General features: G+C 43.6%; 1 protein-coding gene across 2 annotated transcripts in view; it reads left to right on the forward strand.

Annotated features, from left to right (window-relative positions):
* Positions 1-22603, forward strand: part of ZDHHC20 (zinc finger DHHC-type palmitoyltransferase 20) — a 71566-nt gene that overhangs the window by 41168 nt on the left and 7795 nt on the right. For both annotated transcript variants that reach the window (XM_059720531.1, XM_014600678.3), the window contains exons 6-12: positions 561-593; positions 1580-1700; positions 11076-11208; positions 13580-13706; positions 16294-16383; positions 19256-19371; positions 20685-20761. In XM_059720531.1, the coding sequence (XP_059576514.1) occupies positions 561-593; positions 1580-1700; positions 11076-11208; positions 13580-13706; positions 16294-16383; positions 19256-19371; positions 20685-20722 (658 nt within the window). In that variant the 3' untranslated portion in view covers positions 20723-20761. The remainder of the gene's footprint in view (positions 1-560; positions 594-1579; positions 1701-11075; positions 11209-13579; positions 13707-16293; positions 16384-19255; positions 19372-20684; positions 20762-22603) is intronic.

The raw sequence follows: 22603 nt of genomic DNA on the forward strand, positions 1-22603 counted from the left end.
TGCTTGTTTAGTACAGCAAGGCCAAAGGATAGGAAATCTGAAGCTGGGAGTAAATGGAATATAAACCACTGAAGTGATTTACATACTTTCTTCATCTTCTTCCACACACCCCAAAGCTCTTTTTCTATTTAGCGTTTAATAGACTTGATCGAGTGCCACACTACAGTATGTATCTACAGTAGCTCTAGAGAGTGCTGATTATTAAATCATTATTTGTAACATGATGAATTTCCAATGTCATACACCAATGATGAAGTGACTTGGTGCTCTGTAAAAGTAGTGTATATGGTCTGTGAAAACAGAGGGTACTTTGTGCTGCTGAATAGCAGCCCTTGTTGAATTAAAGGAGCTTTTTTGGCTGGCTCTTTTTTTTAGTCGCATCTAGTCTTCCTGGGAGGTATGGCAAACTCTGATGTGGGGGCTGTGCCTGGAAGGGCAGAGTTGATAAGTAGAAAATAAAATTTAAAAGTTTTATTGTGGATCTGGAGGATATTCTAGACCAAATGATTTTAAAAATAAAGTGTATATTTTTATTGAAAAAGGCTTTTTTTCTTTTTCAGATGTGTACTAAAAATGGACCATCATTGTCCTTGGTATGGTTTTTTGTTTGTTTGTTTTTAATTACCATAACTCATGAAAACAATAGGTCAGCTCTACATTCTCTTAGGCAGATCTAAGTGTAGAACAAATCCATTTGTTTCAGTGGAATTTCTCTATATTATGGCATATGTAAATGAGAAACAGCATTTCCCCGCCTCATGTCTGATTTACATGCAATAGATTGGGATTTGGGGGTTTAAGAAAATAAAAATTTATTTAGTTTAATGAGTTTGTGTAGATACACAAAAGAGAGAACCAGTTTTAAAAGAGATGAGATAATGATGAGCTGCTCTTTAGTTGTGCTTAGTTGAATACTGTGTATGGCAAAAAAAATAACAACCATCTGCTACTTAATTGACTGACTTCATGTAGGAATTGAATTGCATGCAGATATCACATAGGATTAGTTCACTGACATTTCTGATATTGTTTTCACTTAGGTTTCTGAGTGCAGGGAATAAAACCTTGACATTCAGTGTCTATTCAGTATCATGAAATGAAATAAGCATGATGCGTTGTCCAAGCCAATAATGCTAGTAAGGGTAGCCATTATTATAGGTGTTCTAGGGCCTTGCATAACACCCACTGAAGCCAACGCAGAGACTCCCATTACCTTCAGTGGAGCAGGCCCCTAATTTCTGACAGGAAGCATGACATGACCTTTGGCCAGATTGATACTTTACCTAACAAAATCTGCCTAAAATGGTGCTTATTGCCCACTGAGTTTTTTGTTCTGCAAAGCTGGTAGACAGGAGGGGGAGGTCAGGAGAGAGACCCAGATCACCCACCTGAGGGAAGACACTTTGTTTAAAATGTAGATTTTAAAATGTTTCTGAGTTTGTTTGCTTTTTTTTTTAGTATCTATTTTTTGATTGGAAGAAATTGTTCCAATTGATAGCCTGCTGGAATCAAACAGTAATACTTCACAGATGTATTTATCTTGCTAACCTATCGGTCTTTGTCTCTCTCTCTTTTCTAGGGTGAATAACTGCGTGGGATTTTCTAACTACAAATTCTTCCTCCTGTTTTTAATGTACTCCTTACTATACTGTCTGTTCGTTGCTGCTACAGTCTTGCAGTACTTTATAAAGTTTTGGACAGTAAGTTTTGGGGGGTTTGTTAAATGTGCATGCATTTTTGAAGGCCGTATCAGAGCATCATGTGCTCAGTCATTTTTACTCTGTTTCATGGATCATTCTCATCACCAGCACCAGTCAAGGTGACCTGAAGCAAGAGCACTTTCTGAATTGAAATTAATTAAGTTGTATGTTGAATAGCAAGGTACAAACATTGGAGGAAGAAATTTCAATAGCAATAATGTATAACTTCTCTGATCCATCAAAATTGAGCATCGCAGCTCAGTTTATCTGAATACATGTGCTGAGTACTTACTGACAGAGAACTGGTTATAATTAAACTATAGAATAAGAGAAGCAATGACAAATATGTCAAATTGTAATTTATGGATGTTCTTTGAGAAAAGAAGCAGCTAAATTTGCCTGTTCACTGTGAGTCTGCTCAGCTGTAATACAGAATACAGACAGTAGCAAATTTCAGTTTGAGATTAAGTAGCTCTTGCTGACCTGACAAGTCTAACATAAGTTTTGCCTAGTAGATGCAGTGTTGCTGCTACTTTTTCTGCAAAATTATCAATGCCCCTATGTTATATCAATATAGACATGAATCTATATTTCTTGCCTTAAGAACTCCATTCAAATGGGCTTATGTAAAGTGAAAACAACCTTGTGCATGAGTATTTATGCCAGCTCTGTCTCAGTCAATAGCTTGCATTTCCTTCTCCTGCCTGTAAAAACTTGCTGTGGTCCTATCCTAACAGACTAGAGAGAACAGGATGTAGCTACCTTCAGAATATTACTGTAATGCTACTGCAAACTAATGAATTGCTGCTGATTCTTCCAGTCAAAGGCTCTCTTGCATTTTTTTTTTTTAATTTTTATAATGGCGGTTGCCTCTTAGATGCAAGCTGCCATCTGTATAGCTGTGAAAAGCAGTAATTATCCTCGTAGTTGTAAGGATGACAGATCTTGGAGCAAAAAGATGTAGTCATCTCAGGATTTTTTGTTAGCATAAAAGAAGCTAGAGGATGTATTCAGAATAGCAATACTTTAAGACCATTGTTTGCATCATTTACCTTTTAGAAACCAAACATATTATTTCAGTGTTATTTAGGGTTGAAACCCTAACTCTGCCAAGTATTATTTGTCTAATATACCGTCTTGGGTAGATTAGATTACCCTAATTACCCTCTTGCCACTGTCCATTAACAGAGAGCCAAAGAACTCCATAAATTTAGGCTTCTGGCACATATTAATTTAATGGGATCTGTTCCCCAATCCCAACAGTCACATCTTCTGCCATGCCACACATGCATGACAGGTTGTGCAATTTTGCGACTGGAGATCAGGTCCCAATCATGCCATTATTGTTTGCTGATACAGGGATCATGATCCCAGACTCCACCTACAACAGTGAGTCAGTGCCTGGTGAACCAGTGCAGTCTTGGGACTGTGTGAGTCAGCTGATTGTGGATTGGAGTCTTCAAACTGCACTGGGGCCACTCCCAGAGCTATGCCATGCAGGCTGCATGGCAGGGACCTGCCACATGCTCAGTGTACGGTGCAATAGAAACCACAAAATTACACATTTTGTGGAATAATTCTCTGTTATTTCCTGTTTTGTTGTGCCATTAATTGCTGGAATGCATGGCTGGTTCCTGGTTAAGATGCAATTATTTGGTTAATTGCATCTTAACTGTAGTGTCTGCCCAGGGAGCTTAGTGTTACAGTAACTTACAAAACTGCAGTCTCCAAATTATGCATTCATTTGAGGTTTTACTGATTTCATTCTTGGGTTGTTAGGTTTTTTTAAAATTAAGTGGTCTGAATTGATTATAACTACTTGATTATAAACTACTTAATCTTTAATCAGTTTGAGTATATGCTAATGCTAGACATTGCAGAACAGGGAGGCAAATGAGTTGCACACTTTTTCTATTTTTAAGAGAGAAATTTTAGATGAAGTCCCGTATACTGTACAGGTCAGTGGGTGAGCAAACAGGGAGCAAAAGGAACGGTTTTGCTTTGTCACCTCACTTCATGCATCCTTTTATAGTGAAACTTCTCTAGACATGTGGATATAACAAGCATTTAATGCCAGCATTTACATCAAGCCTCTTCCAAAGCCCATTGGACTCTGTACAAAAGTAGATTTCTGAGTGGAGAAAGGAAGCTTAAGAGCTGCTTACAAAATCAGTGACTGAAATATTCCCTGAATTAATGCATTGCTTCTCAGAAGTGACTGTTTGGAAAGTGAAGTTCCATTTTTTTTCAGCAGCACTTCTTTTGTATATTGAATGAGCTCTGCTTTCCACTAGTGACTAAAAATAAGCATTTGGTGCTGCAGAGTCAGCACGCTTACAAAAACTGAGCACTATTCCATCTTGTACATCAACAAAAGAGTTGTTTTGATTATCAGGTTGCCCAGGTGTCCCTCTGAGCCTGATTTTTGTCTGCAAAACCTTTAATACATTCTGGCTCACCTGTCAGACTCTAATCATTTTGTTGGACTTGCAGTAGGGAAAAACACCTCTTTAATTGCAACCTTGCATATAGTATAAGCTGGGAGCTGAGACACAAAAAGCAAAAAAACTTCATGAAATCTATACCATTTTTATAATCATTTTTCAAAATAGAAGTGCATCTAATACCTGTATTCAAGTCCTGAATCTTAGCTATTTAAAATTTTCATGAGAATAAATGGATTATTTTTACTTCTACAGACAAGTGGCAGTACCACTAGTCAGTAGGGCTTATGAAATTCACTTGTCTGTGCTATGCAGGAAGGCTGTCTGGGTTTGCTTGTTTGTTCTAAGCCTTGATTGTTTTATGTGGCTAAAAAAAATTATAGCCCATATGGTTGAAAGGTGAACCTTACAAATAGAAATCAAGTGTTCTGATGCAATGCTGACTCAGGACTGCTGACTTCAGTGCCTCTGCTTATCTTGCCAATACTGCAAAGGGGACGTTGACCAAGCTGGTCAGTTTTAACTGTGGCTCTTCGGATCTTTTGAGGCAAAACTGGCATGAAAATGTTCCAGGTGAAACTTCCTCTGCTGAAACCTGAGGAAGATACAAGAATGGGTAGGCTATTGACTGGGAAGAAGGATCCTTGAATGTTGCATAAAAGGAGACCTATACATTGGATGAATTAGCTGTTAGTGGGCTTTGGGCCCAGATGTGGAGAGGGACTGTTGCTTTCTTCCTTCCAGCACCCAGTGGAGAAGAGATCTGCAAACTTACAAAGCATATAGGAGCTATAGTCTACAAAAATTAAACCATCAAGCTTGGTCTAGCAACAGCAGCTTCCCAGTAGGAAGCCAATCAACTTTATTCACAGAAGATACCGGTCAGGGAAGAGTTGGGAGAATTTAGGTTCCTAGCTGGCTATTGTTAGTGGCCCCAGGGTGTTATCTGTTAGGTGTTTGGAAAAGCCTTTGTATATGAAGAAGTAGGAGGGTGCATAGAATCAGAAGACAAGGAGACATGAGAGATGAAAAATATCCCTTGGCTGAGGAGAGAATGTGGAGTAATGGTAAAAGTTTACATTATTGTTGTTCTCAGATGTCTGGGGCCTTGTAATGCTGGGCATTGTCAGAAAAGACAATCCTTGTCCCCGGGGCTTGCATGCTGTAGGAGGCTGCACAGATGGGCAGGCAGTGAGGAAGCTGATATTGAAAACAACACAGGAAGTAGTATAGTATTATGGAAAGACCACAGGAAAAAAGCAGGGAGCCAGGAAGGAAAAGAATAAATCCCAAAAGTAAAAGCGAAAAACAGTTTGTGTGAAGTCTTATTGACTAGAAAGCTAATCGACAATCTTCGTACCTTCATTTAATAACAGTAAATGAAGCAGGACTGTGTTTCAGAAGGGAGATTTTCCCTTCTAAGTGCTAAGGAGATAATAGCACAAGGGTTTTTCACAGTGACTAGCTTTGAGCTAATGGGTCATGAGTAACTTGGCAATTTTTTCCAGCCCTGATCATCAGCAATGTATAATTCTTGCAAACTCATACTCTGCCACTAGCAGGTAGGATTGCTTTTAGACAGAGTAATGCAAATCCCACAATAGTCAGAGATTTTTTTTTTTTGTCCCCTTCCCTCTCCCTGGTCTAATTCTTAATGTTAGGCTCATCTAATTCTTAACTGTGGAGGAGATCCCATGCCTTGTAACAAAGCTTGCAATAGTTATACTATGTTTGCGTGACACACCCAGATACCTAAACATCAGCAATACAGACGCTGCAAATATTGTATACTTACCTGCCACCTGAATCTCCCTTACTGAAAAACTTTACATCTTCCTCATGTGCCACAGAGGATTTTTATAACATCTTTTCGCCAAAGTATTGAACAGAGCATTTTTAGGAACTGTTACTGCAATGATAGGGCAGATGCAGGCCTAGCTACAGTTCCCATCTTGCTTGTACCTTGATGTGGATGTTAGACTCTGTCTTAGAGATCAGAGGAAGCAGAATGTTCTTGTTAGTCTAAGATTTTCATTCCTCTCAGGGTAATCACTCGAGAGGATTAGACAAGACCTTAGTTTAATAAGATGTGTATGACATGATGAGCCATAGCTCTGAAGTAGTAGCAGCGGCTGAAAACTTAGTCCTTGTTTACAGACTTGTATACTCTTGCTTATTTCCACGTTGCATGTTTTATTAACCGCATTGTTTATATCTGAATACATTCTTATTACTACTTGGCCCTTTGGGTTATTAAGCCTGTGTTTCAAACTGTGCTAAATACCTTGAGCCTATCAGATATTCTGCCAAACTCCGTAATTATTTGGAAATCCGGAATGTGGGCTAAATAAAGTTTACTTGCAGCTGAAGAGGTCAGGCTTCTGAAAATACAGAATATATCAGTAAAGGCTTCTGACTGATTCTAGAAATCAGTAATGAAATCCATAGGTAAGACTTGATTTTTCAGTAGTGACACAAGTGTTTGTGCTAATAGTGCTGTGGCTCTTGTAGGGGTAAGCAAGCCACTTAGGCCAGGGCATTAAAAACAAGTGCCCAGCTCAACACCTTAAATGGGTTTGACTTTCAGAAATGTTGAGTACTTGGCACGGAAAGATCTCTGACATCCATTTCTAAAAATCCTGGCTTTGCAGTGCTGTCAGATGACTCTTACTACACTGTGACCTCTTTCAGGACCCAGACCACTTAGATGACTAATAGGGGAAATAGGATTTAGACTGGAGCAAGGCCTTTACTAGAACTCCTCTACACCCCAAAAATAAGTCTTCATAATGAAAAATCTGGCATGTTTTGAAGTTCCACTGCTTTGCAGTTCTGACAATAGCTTTTTCTATTTTTTTTTAATTGGTCTGCAAACTCTGACAGAGCTTTGGCTATTCTATTCTGTAACTTTATTCCATGTGTGGAGCCCTATCTTTAAATTGGCAATATCTGACTCAGAAAGATGACAGCCTACGTTGGGTTGGAAAGCTTTAATTACCTAAGCATGAATATCAGCAAAGACTAGCACTAGAGCAGGGGCGGGCAATTATTTTGAGCGGAGGGCTGCTTACCCAGTTTTGGCAGGCTGTAGAGGGCTGCATGGGTAGTCCCGCCCCTCGACAGGTGCCCCACCCCCTGGTCACCGTCTTGGGACCAATGTCCCAGGGCCAGCACCAGTGGGGCCCAAAGCAAGGGCACAGGCTGGCAAGGGTCTGTGGAGCCAGGCTGGGCTTGCACCAGCAGGGAGTGGGGAGCTGGCCCAGCTCCATAGAGCCCCTGCCAGCTGGGACCCCACGCTCCTGCCACCCTGCTCTGGGCCCCACCAGCACTGACCCTGGGACACCTGTGTAGGCCCTGTGCTCCCACTGGCTCCCCGCCTGCTCAAACCCAGTGCCCACCAGCCCTGCGGTGCAGGTGGGGGGCAGCACACATCCCCAACCCCCTGCTTGCTGGCAGGGAAGAAGCTGGTGCTGAGTGTAAGGAAAAGTGGTCCCTCACCTGCCCCATGGCTGGTGCCCCACATTGCAGGTGCTTGCAGCCCACAGGAAGGAACATGGGGGGAAGTGACCCCTCCCCACCCACACCCAGTGCCCCGTGCTGCAGCTGCTTGCAGCCCGAATGGGGCTGCCTGTGCCAACTCCGGACAGCCCCATGCGGGCTGCGAGCACCTGCAGCGTGGGGCACCGGGCGTGGGAGGGGCCACTTCTCCCCTGGCACTCAGCTTTTTCCTGGGCTCCTTTCTTGTGCAGAGAAAGGTGGCCCCTTGCCCACCCCATGGCCAGCACCCTGTACTGTAGGCACTCGCAGCCCACGGGGCTGTCCAGAGCAGGCACAGGCAGCCCCAGGCAGGCTGTGAACAGCTGCAGCGTGGGGCGCTGGCCATGGGGTGGGCAAGGGGCCATTTTTCCCTGCACTCAGCGCCACCTTGTAACCCAGCCCCACTGCCAGCCTGGCAGTGGGGCTGGGTTACAAGGTGGTGCTGAGTGCAGGGAGGGGCGGGGAAGCAGACCCTCAACTGCCCCATGGCCGGTGTCCCACACAGCAGCCACTCGCACCCTGCCTGGGGCTGCCTATGCCTGCTCCGGACAGCCCCGTGGGCTGCGAGTGCCTACAGTACAGGGTGCTGGCCATGGGGTGGGCGAGGGGCCACTTTTCTCTGCACAAGAAAGGAGCCCAGGGAAAAGCTGAGTGCCAGGGGGGAAGTGGTCATTTTTGACGGGAACCAAGGGCAGAGAAATATAAATTTTCCAAAATGTTTTAGGGGCCCTGCAGGCCAGCTAGAATGGCCTCACAGGCCAAATCTGGCCCGCGGGCCATATTTTGCCTACCCTGCACTAGAGCGTCACCCTAACTTTAATTAACTCTTGTCATGGGATTGAAAAATGGCTTTTATCCTCTTTGGTGTGAGGTGTGGGGAAGAAAATAACAAAAATGAAAGAGAACACAAATAAAACTTTCTCTGCATAAGGATACTGGCAAGTCGAGAGGCCAGGGTAAGGTGGTGGCAGAAAGAACTGTGTTTGGACCTTGCCGTCTCAAATTTTGTCTAGAATAGGATGAAAGGTGTGAGGTTGGCTAATGAATACTAACATGTTTTAAAAGTCTACCTTGTCTTGTCTACATGTGCTAAATTGGTTGAGATTAAACTTGGAAGAAGCCTAGGCTTTTATTAGCTGTATAGGCAACTGATAGGGGGTGCATGAAGGTGCACATGCCCCCCCTGATGTCCAACACTGATGCTGTTGGTAGGGGTGGTGCGCCGCCCCCCCCCCCCCCCCCCGGGTCAGCGGCTTTTGCGGTTCCCCCCCCCCCCCGGTTCAGGAGGCACCAGTCACTGATGGCTGTTTTCATATATGTTAAAGGCAGCAGGCCTTGTCTCTGCACTGGACTCTTAAAATGTTAGTACTTGTTTGATAACGTACTATCACACCTGAAATCCTAGTTTAGATAAGACTATTGTTGGAGGAGGAGAAGCCTACAGTTTTTGGTTGTTTTTCTTTTTCCTTATCTTGTAGGAGGCTCGTTGTGAACTCTGTGTTGTCAATATGTTACACCAGAAAGTGTCTTAGTGCAAGGAAAGAGGGAAGAGTAGTTTTTCTTGTGCCATTTTTCTTTAATAAAGTAAAATAAAGACAAGAGAAAGCAATCACTTTTATTTTCCCTTAACAAGAGCCTGTTCATAAACTTTACATCCCCTTACACCTGAAAAACAAGCACATCCTGTTTGAGTGGAAAACATTTCCCTCCTTGTGTTTACAAAACCCCTGACTCCTACATCCTCTGGTCATGGGTATGTTGGAAATGCCTGTAGATTTATAATAGTTAAATTCTGCAGCTGTTGTTCAGCTAGAGTATACCAAGCTTGAGTTGTTTTTCCCATGAGTATTGTGCCCACATTTTAGTTGTAATATACTTTAATTATAAAATTAAAAGATAAATAAATGAAAACTGCTTGTGGAGTGAGCATTAGATGCAGCTGTGTTTTGAAAGCTGATGAAACATGCTAAATGCTGCCCATGCTTGATATAAATATTGCTGATTATACACATGTCAGTAGCAAGCTTCAGGATTTAAAATAAGTTGGCAATGTACTTCAGTCCCATTACCCCTGCGGATGAAGGCTAAGACATCTGATGGGTATTGGAGCTCTGCACGTTTTAGAGCACATGTGCACACAAATCATTTCTTTCCTAACAAAGCCTGTGCTGCTTTCCAACATTTGCATTGAAGTGATATTGGTATTTAATAAATTGTCTTTGTTTGCACAAAGCTTTGCCGCAGGAAATCTGCAGAGAATTGTCCAAAGGTAAAATCCAATGTTGATGTGATTAATTTAAAGAATTGTTCCTACTGTGCCTTTTCTAGTTCTCTCTGTGGCAGCTCCTCTTATTTCCTAAAGGAGGGAAACTTGTAATCTCCTTTTTTCTGTATAAGAGAGGTGATATGAAGGGTGTGCATGTGTGTAGTTGTTGCAGTTAGTGTCTAGAAAAGAGATTTGTTGTTGGATAAGTGTATGGTGAATGGGCTATTAGAAAAATAAATGGTAACGCCAACTAAACATCTCAGTAAAAATAGACCATCTTGTATCTAGTGCTGTTAAAAGTCAGCTGCCTAAAACTAGTGAGTTTTTGAGTTTATGTAAATGAGCTGTCTTTAAAAAATACCGTTTAGCTCTTGAAGGTATACAGCAAAGCCTAAAGCCAGAGGGAAGAAATGTAACTGTTAAACTTTTTATTTTTTTTTAAATCCCACTTATATAAAAGTATTATCAAGAAAAGCTGATCTGTGTGAAAACACAGTTACCATAATTTTGCCATTGACACAGGTCTAAAATGTTTGTTGTGGGCGTGCTGTGTTCTGCATTACTATTTGACTGCTTGAAGACCGCTTGAATTTAAGAGCCTCTAGTTTCCAAGACTTAAGTGTGTGAGGCAATTAAGCCAATATAATTAAACCAGTTCCCCTCTCCTTCCATGCTGTCTGCTTTGCGTATATGTTGAAAGGACACTGTCAACTTAAAATCTGCTTTTTGAAATGGCTCTTAAATAAAGTAGGTTGAGGTACACACTGTTGAGTCCCTCTGCTGCTCCATGTAGCTTCAAACCCAAATTTTTGTTTTTAAGTATAATTTCTCACCACGACTGCTGTGCAGAAAGCAGCACCAGAAGAGGAATAGGTTGTACTGGGAATGTAGTCAACTCTACAAAGCAAATGCTTCTTACTTCTAGTCACTACTGCCATATACTAGCTTCACATAATAGGGAAAAAAAACCTTATTTAAAAAGATTTGCATAATGTTGAGTGCAGGGGGTGAAAGCTTCACAAGATAACAAGCACAGAAAAAAAAGTTCAAGGATGATGCTGGATTATTTACTAAAAAGAATTAATTTTGAATCTTTTTATCTTCATTTTTTCTTTCTTTTCTCCCCAGAATGAACTGCCAGACACGCAGGCGAAATTCCATGTACTTTTCCTTTTCTTTGTGGCTGCCATGTTCTTCATCAGCATACTATCACTTTTCAGCTACCACTGCTGGCTAGTTGGCAAAAACAGATCAACAATAGGTCAGTTGATGGGAATCTGTAGCTGCCATTTGTCTGGAAATCTAAATACTGTTGTGAACATGAGGTATACAGGATATGGCATAACATTTAGGGAAAATTTAAAAATCTTATGAAATGTGGAACTTTTGGGGTGGAAATAACCAAAAAATTAAAAAAGAGTTTATTGCAGAGTCTGTTGCAAGATGATGGCATGTAGTGAGGCCACTGTGCACAGCCAAAGTCTTGGTCCATAGCTGATCACACAGGTTGTTCATTTTCTGATCCCTGAGTAGGGCCAGTTTCTGTTGTATTTTTATGTAGTGTTGAGTATAGGCCCCAAATCCCCGATTCAACATGCTGCCATTGCAGAACTTCTATCCAGCAGCTGTAATTGAGCCCCGTGAAGGTCAGGGCCACGTTGTACAAGGTGCTTAATGTACATGCAGTAAGACGCAATCCATGCCGCAGGAGTGTTGTAAAATCTTATGGGCTGAAAATAAGAGGTAAAATTCTGCTAGAAAGTGCCTTGCAAAAAAGCTGCATTAAGACTGAAAACACTGACAAATATTTTCATTTACTCTTAAAGGAGTAAGAGATGCCACTACAGGCAACCCCTACTTAATGCTCTTAATTCGTTCCAGAAAAACTGAGCGTTAAGTGGAACTGTACTAAGCGAAACCCATTTCCCCATAGAAATTAATGTAAATCGGGATAATTGGTTACTGCCACTTCTTACTGTAGCTTCTAACCATCAGCCCTTCTCTACACCCCTCCACCTGCCTGCCGGCCGCTCCAGCACCACATGCCAGCCCACACCCCGTGCTCCTGCCGCTCTGCCCTGGGCCCCCACTGGCCCTGGCACTGGCAGGGGCCCCACACTCACGCCTGTCCCTACCCCCCACTTGCTACTTCTCCCCACCCCACCTGCCCACCACCCTCTCCCACACTGTGTCAGCCCAGGCCTCCCGCTCCTGCTGCCCCGCCCTGGGCCCCTGCCGACCCTGGCCCTGCAGCACCAGTGCGGGCCCTGTGCTCATTCCCGCCCTCCCACTCACTGCCACTCCACTTCTCGCCACTGCTGCTTTGCTGAGCGCTGTAACGAAACTGTCTCAGTGCTAAGTGAAATCAGGTATGACTTTTAAATGAGCGCTATAGCAAAATAGCGCTAAGTGAAACCACATTAAACCGGGGTTGCCTATAATTCTTTCTTTTCCTATTGTAAACAGATTCTTGCTGGTCAGCACAATACTTTCTAATAAATATTTAACTTAAAAACATTGGATAATTTTTTTTTTTTTAAATTCTGTAGTCACATAGGAGTTCAAATCCCACTGACTTTCAGTGAGACCAGCCCCAAAGTGAATTTATTACTTGGAAATGAGACCATCTTCTAAATCCTGAGGTGATGTTACTGTGATGGTCCAGGAGCTATGCAAGAGGCAAGAGTTCTTGTGGGTGATATCTTTTATTGAACCAACTGTATGGTTAGTTATTACTTCTTTTTAGACCTAGCAACCATTGAAGATTTGTCTGTACCTGGTAGCATGAGCAAGCTGCCTTCGAAATAACGCTGTAAAGGAAGCTTTAATGTGTTCCCTGCTCAGATATCATCGTTTGAGGCAGATTATCTATTTCATATCTTCCTTCACTAAACTAGACTGTGGTGAGACAACTCTCATGGTATTTGGATGCTGTTGATTGCCTTGATCCTTGTTTGTCTTGTTACAGACTTGGTTTTAGCATCGGCAGTGCATTGGTTGACTTACTTCTAGTAATGGCTAGGAGTTGGATTGTAGTTTATCAGCTGCTTTTGAGTCCATGATCATGAATTAATCTTAATTCAGCTGCTGACTTCAGTGCCTTTACTTTTTTATTTAGGGGAGACTAAAGGCCATTAAGGCATGCTTGTTTCTCTTCCTGAAGAAGCTTCAAGCATGGCATGAAACAGGGTACTACTGTCCTGTTCATTAAGTATAGAGGACTTTTAGGAGATTTAGTAAGGGAGCATTTGGTCTGCTGTCTTTCAAATGCTGATGATACCCAACCAAGGTATCAGTTCTCCAGGTTAAACAACAATGTTTTTAGTACCTTAGCTGATGTCTGTCTAAGATCGGGGCATAAATGGCCAAAGCCAAGCCAGACTGGTACACTGGTGAATAAACCAGTGGAAATTATCCCTTAGGCAAATAAACCAAATTGACATCCATGCCTTACCATAATGCACTTTATCATTGCTGATAGTTTAGCTACGCTCCCTGTTTGTGCCATGTGTCTTCCTGTTGCCTGCAACAGGCATTAGTAATAAAGAAATTATTTTTTTATTATCTTTGTTTCCCCACCTTCTCAGTATGTTTGCAGTTTAATGGTGGTTTCTATTTATGTATCTTTACAGAAGCATTCCGTGCACCCACATTTCGAAATGGCCCTGACAAAAATGGCTTCTCTCTTGGATGCAGTAAAAATCTGAGAGAGGTTTTTGGAGATGAAACAAAGTATTGGTTGCTACCTATTTTTACAAGGTATTAAATCTTATTTGCATTAAAATCATGAATTGATTTCAGTGATTCTTTTTCCCACTCCCTCCCCCAAAACCCTCTATCCATAAAGTTTGGAATGTGAGAATTTGTTGAAGGAAGGCTATATTAAACCGCTGAACAAACTGAGCTGATGAATTGAACCGTGGGCCACAAGGAGAACTAAGAATCTTGCCACAACTAAGATTATTTTGAAAACTGTTTTTGAGAACATTACTTAGAAAGGAGCTGCCCATTGGAAATGATAGCACAAATGGTGCCTGATACAGAATAGGAATCCAGCAACACAAAGGCAAGGCCTGGGAACGCTCAAGCTACATCTGTGCTACAAAAAAGAAAAAAATGATCAAGGAAAACATGGTATATGTTTTAGAAACAGTGTTTAAAGAAACATTTGACACAATTTTGCCTTTGTTATAGGGATGTAAATGCCATTTTAAAAATGTATGTTTAGCCTTCTCTAATTATAGCAGTCAAATGATTAACCGATGGCTGACTCCCCACTGCCATGCGCATTCCCGAGGGAGAGGGGAGACTGTGCCCCCCAGGGACTCCACAGCCCAGCAGGCATGACCCAGTACGGCAGGGAACAGCAGAGCCACGTGAGGATCTCCTTGCTGTTACAAGCTCCACACTGCCCTGGTAACATGCTGCTGTTTTGAGGGGTGCAACCCTGCGCTGCTGCTCTCGCTGCAGCCCCATGCGCACGAGGTGCATTGCCAGGGCAGTGCAGAGCTCGCAGCAAGCAGCTTCTCACTGCAGCTCTGCTGTTCCCTGCTGCGCCACGTCGTGCCTGCTGGGCTACGGAGGCTTCAGGGGAAGGAAGCAGGGCGAAAGCCCAAGCCCACAGCCTGCGCCTGCCCTGCATACAGATCTGGGGGGCACAGTCCCCCCCTGCCCCCCAGGAGTGCACGCAGTGGTAGGGAGCTGTCTCCCACCATTCTCTCCCCACCCCCCTCCCCCCTCCCCCCTGGCCTGCAGGGGAAGAGTGGGGGCAGGAGGCTGCGGACCCAGGTCCATAGCCCTGGCAGCTGGGGGCCCCCTCCGGCAGGGCTGGGGAAGCAGGGGCTGTGGATTGGGGGGTGAGGGGCACCAGCAAGACTGTGGAGAGGGAGTGAGAGGCACGAGCAGGGCCAGGGGACTGTGGATGGGGAGTGAGGGGCACCAGCAGGGCTGTGGGGGGACTTTAATATTAATCACGGATTTGCAGTTTTTTATTAGAGAATTTGCAATTTTTTTTATTGGAAGATTTGTGATTTATTTTTTTTATATGGGAAAACCAGGATCCCTGGTTATTAGGCTGCTGACTGTTTTCCTCTTAGGCTATGGGTACTAGTTCCCCTCCTCCTCACTCCTTCCTCCCTTCCTCCTGCTTGCCCTGCTGCCTTCTGATTCCTGCTGGGGTGTACAACTTCCCTTCCCCCCCCCCTTCCCTGCCAGACTGTGCCTGCACCAAGCTAAAGGATAATCAGTAAGCTAACCAGTTATCATTGCACTTAGGGCTAAACTTTCACATACCCATAGCTTGATCAAATGTGTGTTGCAATAACGTGATGTACAAGGTTCTGATTACGTGAAGGAAATTTGGAAGTCCTCCACATCAGTTTTAAAACTATTTCAGCTGACCCAGTGTTAGGAAGAGGATCTAGAACCAATAAGAGTTAAAGTCCAACAATGCTCTTGCAGTCTTTTTTTCATCTGTTTAGTTTAGAGTTGCTTTAAAAGCAACCTTATCAAAATTCAGTGCCGGTAAAAAGTAGGTGGCCACTAGAACCTTGTCCTGCACTATTGCCTCTACTAATTTTAAAATGCCAGATCATCTGGATCTGTTCAGTATCTGCCTGTATGAGAAATGCACAGAAACAAGCCTAGGCGAGAAGAGCCAGTTATTTGGCCATATTCAAAGAATTATCTATGTACATATTCCTAAAATCTGGCCTAAAATCTGTGATACTGGGACTCTGTCATGATAGACAGCAGTATATTTGGACAGAATGGGCAAGACATTATTTACAGGTCTACCCCCAACCACAGAGGCTACCTCCAGCATTTAAGTGGTTGATCACATGGCAGAAAAGCCTCCCTGCCAGCCCTGTGTATAATTCCCAACCTTTATGAGGCTAGAAACAGACATCTTCTTTGGCATGGCGTGGCAGGGCATGGCAAATATGTTTTGCTGATGTCTACAGGGGCCCAATCTTGTGGGAGAAGGGCCCTGGGTATTGCGCCCCAATTTGCAACCCATGTTTGCAGGCAGAGAAAATCTGCACATCTGCAAGCACAGAGAAGGGAACGCCTAGAAGTCTCCCTCTGCAGGGTATTCAAGTGGAGAAGGAGGGGAAACTCTGGAGCATGGAGCTGGAAGGGTGATTTCCTGCTTCCAGACATGGGCCCTGTGTTGGGGTTGAAGTACCCAGTTCCCTTTCCCACAGAATCAGGCTCCTGAAGCTGTGGAAGTTCCTGCCTGGGGTAGCATTTGGCTTTCATATGAAAACCAAGCTAATTTTATTAATGTGTGACTAAATCTGTGTTTGGACTTTATTAAATTGGCTCATTTTCTTTTGCTGTGTAGCTTGGGTGATGGCTGTAATTTTCCAACTCGCCTGGTGATAATGGATCCAGAGCAACTTACTGTCTCAAGTCAAAACGAACCTGCCAAAAGGTATAATGATTCAGTTGTTTGTCTTGTGTTACTTGGCTTTCTATCTTGTTTCATCTGGAGAATAAACTTCAGAGCAAGTCTGGGAGAAAATGTTAATCATTTGTACCCCCTGTTGGGTCCTAAATTAGCTTGTTAATCCATCCCATTCTGAGGAACTATGGTGTTCCTCCCTGGAGAGCAGTAGATCAAAAAACCAGGAATATTGTACAAAGAGGACAAGGAATAATATGGAAAATATAAATGGACTAGCCAATTGCCCATCAAGAATGACGGGGGGCGGGAGCAGGCAGGGAGAACCCTTCTGTCCCGCCCCTGTCTGGGCCCACTCCCCACTTCCCTCCAGCTGCTGGGGGCCTGGACCCACTTCCCCCCACCGCCACCACAGTGGGGGGGAAAGGGGAGGAGCGGGTCCGAGGGTGGAGAGAAGGTGGGGGGAGCAGGAGTGAGCCCTGACAAACCCAGGAGTGGGCGGCAGGGAAATGTGTGAAGAGGCCTTGGGGCTGACATGGGGGAGAAGGGGTGGGGGAAGAGTGGGCCCAGGCCTGAGAGGGCAAGGAGACCCGCTCCTCCCCTCCCCCCACCGCAGCTGCGTTGGGCTGAGCTGGGCCCACTGCTCCCACCACCAGCGCAGCAAGCCGGCTTCTTCCCCGCTCAGGTTTGCTCTGCCTCCCGCCCCATACATCAGGCCTGGGCCCACTCCTCCCCTTTCCCTACTGCTGCTGCATCAGGCCTGGTCCTCCCACCACTGCCACTGCATTGGCCTTGCAGGCAGCAACGACAGAAGTGGGGAGGGGCAGGATAGGCCAGGGCCAGTGGCCTTGCCCCCCTGCAGCATCCCAATCCCCCTCCCCGTCAACTCCAAGGAGCAAGGGGGGGGGGGGGGGTTGAGACCAGCTCTGGTGTCTTCGCCCCCTGCCCCTGCTCCATCGTCTCCACCTGCAGGGAGCAAGGCAGGGGGGGCAAGGCCAGCACTACTGGCCTTGCTTCCCCCGCTCCATTGCTGCCGCCTCCAGGGAACTGGCCTCGCTCCCCCCGCTTCATTCCCTGTGTCCCTGCCATCATGGTGGCACTCCACTGTGCCACCACTACCTGTCCAAATGCTTATTCACACTCTAATTGGCTGTTTCAGTCAGCTAATCAGAGCACAAATAAAGCATTATGGACGGACAGACAGATGGACAGATTAAGGCTTTTATAGTATTAGAATAGATTGATGGTGCACTTATCCTTGAACTGTGTAAGATTTGGTTACCTCTCAAACAGAATACAAGGGATTAGGAAGCATGATACAAAGCCTGTGAAGAGAGATTTGAAAATGCTAATGTGATATAATTTTAGAAAGAGGTGAGTAGGAGGTGCATAGAAATGCAGATTGTGTTGAAAGCCATCGGTGCATTTGCTAGCACTTCTGACATGCAGAAGACACTAGAGCATCGTACCACCTACATGAGGAATGAAACTTGCTGGTTTCCAGTTATGGGTCGTCTCTTGCTCATCTGACAATCTGTGCTAGTGAAAAGACACAGCTATCATTTTGTGTATTTTTGGGCAACTTGACTGAGACCAGACGAAGATCGGCACCGTTTTTATCGAACTTATGAAGTGGTATTGAAGACTGTTTATTCAGTCAGGCTATGTGAGCATATAAACATCTTTTGGTGTAAATTGAGGAGGTCTCTTAGCTGAAAATTGTTAGTAACAGTTCAGTTTCCTAAGAGAGCCTGAGGAGGATTAAGACAGCACATGGTTAAAAAAAAACTCAGCTACTTTTATATTCAGTATACTGTATAGTCTCAAATGCAACACACTTTTCCCCCCTAAAATCAGTCCCCCAGTTTTGGGGGGCATTTATTAAGCAGAGAAGCTGACATTCTGCCCAGGGTTGGACATACCCTGGTTTGATACCTGTTCCACAGAGCAGCAGTTTTGGTATTACTCTTCAGGTAATACTCTGAAGCTAAGAGAGTCAGTTGACTTAAAGGCTCGTTGTTCTTCACTCTACAGGTGTTAATGATGGTGTGTCGTTTTTAATGGTCTTCATGTTCCACTAATCAAACTAAGCTTTCTTAGGGAAGTTTTACTATCTACTAGCTGTTCCTGGTCTCTCTTTCACACCATCTGTAACTCTAGCACAGATTCTGTAGCTCTCTTCAAAACAGTCTACCACAGAGACCCTGCTCTAGCAAGTAGCAACTTAAGGATTCAGCTTTACTTATGCAGGAAAGAAAGAGTGAATCAGCTGAAGAATAGGCTTTGTCCATACTCTGTGCAGCCATAACTCTGGGAGAATCTTTTTCTCTTCGTTCTGTGTTAAAAAAACAAAGTGTATATTGTTTTGGGGGTGTATTGTATGTGAGAAAATATGGTAACCAAACTGAGGAAGGTGTGCAATCTTAAATATGAGAGAAGTGTCCTGGTCCAAAAAACATAGTGGCATCCTGCACTAGGAGCATGCTGGATGGAGCCCTCGCGACTAAGTTGTCCCATAGTCATGTGCTGCTTTCCTTTTTCCATACGTGCTGGTTACTTTTACTAGTTAATCTCCATGGCAGTCATACAGGTGAAAGCCCAGGACACGTGCTTATGGAGTTTTTTAAATAGAGTTTTTTAAATGGAAATTCCCAGCTGCCAACTTTTGCAGTTTCTTCTTGAATAGTAAATATCATAACTTAGCAGCAGAAACTATTTTCATTTAAACAAGTTTGGGCAACAGTCAAGTTCAAAGGTGTAAAAATGCTTTATTTGCACTTCTGTTGCCTTGGTTACTCTCTGGTTGTCCCTTTTAAGTAATTTTATTAATTTTTGAAGTGTACAGCTATTACGATTAGAGGTGCCAGCTGTTGACAATAATTTGGCTTACTTTGCTTTTCAGCTCTGGAACCAGTCAGCCCTTTCCTGCTAAGCCACTCAGCGAGTCACAGAATCGATTGCTGGCCAGTGAAAGTCAGTGGGCAGAAAGTGGCTCTGAAGAAGAAAATGTTAAATCAGGTAAAATGTATAACCCTAGAAAAATAGGGCTGGAAGGAATCCAAAGAGGTCTAGTCCAAACCCCTGTCTAACCTGTCCCAAACAAGCATTTGGAATCTGTGAATGGGAGTTTTCATTCTCTCTTTTTCTCTGTTGTTCCATTGCTTAATCACCTGCATAGTTGGAATGTTTCTTCTAATATTTAACCTTACATTTCCTTTGTTGCAATCTAAACCCATTATTTCTTCCAACTGTTCAAGGCTTGTCATTTTTGTTGTTGTCTTTTGAGCTCTTTCCAATTTATCAACATTTTTCTTGAAGTGGAGCACCCAAATCTTGGATGTAGCACTCCAAGTGACGTTTCATCAGTGCTGAATAAAATGGAAGATTTTTTTCCCCAGAGTTTGCATACAACACATCTATCAATATATCCCAGTATGTGATCAGTATTTCCCAGCCCCCAACAATATCATATGTTCAGATCTGATGCACTATAAATCTCTGTTCCTTTTCTAAATTTGTGCAGCCTAGCCATTTGTTCCCCCATTGTGTATATGTTGTGCATTTGATTGTAGCTTCCGAAGTGTAGTGTATTGTACTTGTTCTTTCTGAATTTCATCGTATTTTATTTCATACCATTTACAACTTACACATTACCAAAGTCATTTTGAATTTTAATCCTGTTCTATAGTGTCTGCTACTCCACTTAGTTTGGAGTCATCCAGAAATTAAGAATTTAGTAAGTACAAAGTGGTTCTTAATGTACCACATAATCCAGTCCTCTAAGTGATTAATAAAGATACTGAACATCACTGGACACAAGACAAGACCCCCTGGGGAGTCCCACTTGATACCTCCTCCCAATTTGATGTGGACACTGGGCATGATTATCCAACCAGTTAAGAAAAATGTTCCAGCATAGGCCCGTGAGTGTCATTTTCTGCAGCAATTATTGTTATAAAAATCCTTTAGGCAAGTATAACTGATCTACAGACATTTCTGATAAACTTCAGTAGGAAGACTGGAACTAGTATTTTATGTATAGAATAAAACTAACTTGGTCATTGCAGTCTGATCTATAGCAGGTTACTGTGCTAAGCCAACTAAAAAATTGTTCTTATTTTCCATTCTCGGGTTGTTCCGGATGTTTTAGTTTGGGATGGGTTTGCCTTTTTGTTTCAAAAGAAGAAAAATATTTCTCTAATAGAAAAATGGCTATAGCACAGTGAATACTTGTTTCTGGTTTGAAGACAATAGAATTGTTTTTCATTATTTATCTGGTACAGATCTTTTTTAAAATAAATCATTGAGATAATGAACATCTTATATTTTAGGTGCAAAAAAGCATATTATAGTTTCAATGGAAAGCTGATCTTAACCTGTTACTGGCCAACTATCTCAATGAGAAAGGGTAAGTAACTGAAAATTTTGCAAACCTAAAAGACCATAAGCAATTCACCATATTTACTCAAATCAAAGAAAAGAATTTTTTTTCCTCCATTTAACATTAAAGGCTTCTTTCCACTTGTCTTGGATTTGAGGACAAGGCAGCTATAAGCAGTGGGAAGTGGGGAAGACAGGCACTGGGAGGAGAACAGGTGATGGGGGGTGGTAAGCATGTGTTGGGGGCAAATGGCAAGAGAAGAAGGTGCTGGAGGGGCAGGCAAAATGGGGCACAAGTGATGGGGGCGGGAGGGAACTGTTCCCCACCACCTGGCTCCCTACCGTTGTTTTCCCTGCTATAGCAGTTGAGGGGGGACGAATTTAAGACAGTCCTCCAATAATCGTAGTCTCTGCCTGGAAAATGACAACAAATGTAAAGTTTTCCTTATATGGAATCTAATTAGGGAGGAGTGGTCTTAAATTTAGAGTAGTCTTGGATTCAAGTAAGTACAGTATTTATTTCTGTGTTGAAATAATCAATCAATTAATTCAGGGAAAAGTAAAGAGCTTGGTCTTTCATGCACCAGAAATACCAGAAGTCTTTTTCTAAAACGCTCCATATTTCCAAATAAGAGATGGTGTCTTCATTCTAATCTAGTAGGCCCCTTCAATAGAAGACTTTGGGAAATCAGTTCCAGCATAAACTAAAATTCGAATGAAATTCAATTCAGCCTTCCTTGTTTTAGTAAAAGTGGATTCATGAAGAAGAATTCACTAAGTAAATGAGCTGCAAGCCAATTTTTAGGGCCAGTGGTGAATTTCCTTGGGTTGAAAGATAATCATTGGTGAGAAAAAGAACTGGAGGAGCAGATAGGAGACAGCAAGGTATAAGATGGAGGGGTGTGTGTGTGTGTCTGCATATATTTATATAAATAAACAAATAAATTGTATATATTCTAATATAATAAACGCCTTTCTCTGTCTGTTTGTCCATAACGCTTCAGGCCTACTGCGCATGCACTGCCAAGAAGGTGTGCGCCAATTGGCTGCAAGGGCCTAGAGTGTTACAGACAGAGGGAGCAAGGGAGCTGCCATGCTGCCCACCCCCCCACAACAGCAGCTGACAGAGAGGGGGAGACAGCAAGGAAGAAGGAGGCAGGGAGGGGAGTGGGAAGAGGAGTTCCAGGGGCAGCCCCCCACTTCTGCTGCCATCGCCCAGCACTGACAACAGCTGGCAGAGAGGGGGAGACAGCAGGGGGAGAGGAGACATGTTGCATGCTGCTGTGTCACCAGTTGCTGCCATGTGCAAGCTCCCCCCCCCCCCCCCCCCCCCCCCCCCCCCCCCCAATCCCAGCAGTGGTGCAGGGTGGAGCGGCAGGTGATGGGGCTGGCACACAGGGACCGGGGGGAAGAGTCCTACAGGGTCGGACGTAAGGGGGGGGGGGGGGGGGGCGGGGGTTGTGCATGGAGCCGGATGTGGGGGTTGGGGCACACAGAACCAGAGGCAGAGCGGTGGCACCACGGGGCACTGAGTGGCAGCGCTCTGTCCGTGCCACTCCCCTCCCCAGTCATTCATGACAGGCAGTTTGTGTGTGTGTATGTGTGTGTATCCATCTTACACCCTGCTGTCTCCTATCTGATCCTTTAGTTCTTTTCCTCACCAGTGATTATCTTTCAACCCTAGGAAATTCACAGCTGGCACTAAAAATTGGCTTGCAGCTCATTTATTTAGTGAACTCTTCTGTGTGTGTGTGTTTGCACACACATGTGTGTGTTTATGTATAATATATATATTCCTTTTATATTTTAGAAGACCAGAGGCTTTTTTCCTCATGTTAAGTGGGGAAACAATCCTCATCTTGGAATCAAG

The sequence above is a fragment of the Alligator mississippiensis genome, chromosome 1, assembly GCF_030867095.1.
Source record: "Alligator mississippiensis isolate rAllMis1 chromosome 1, rAllMis1, whole genome shotgun sequence".
Classification (NCBI taxonomy): domain Eukaryota; kingdom Metazoa; phylum Chordata; order Crocodylia; family Alligatoridae; genus Alligator; species Alligator mississippiensis.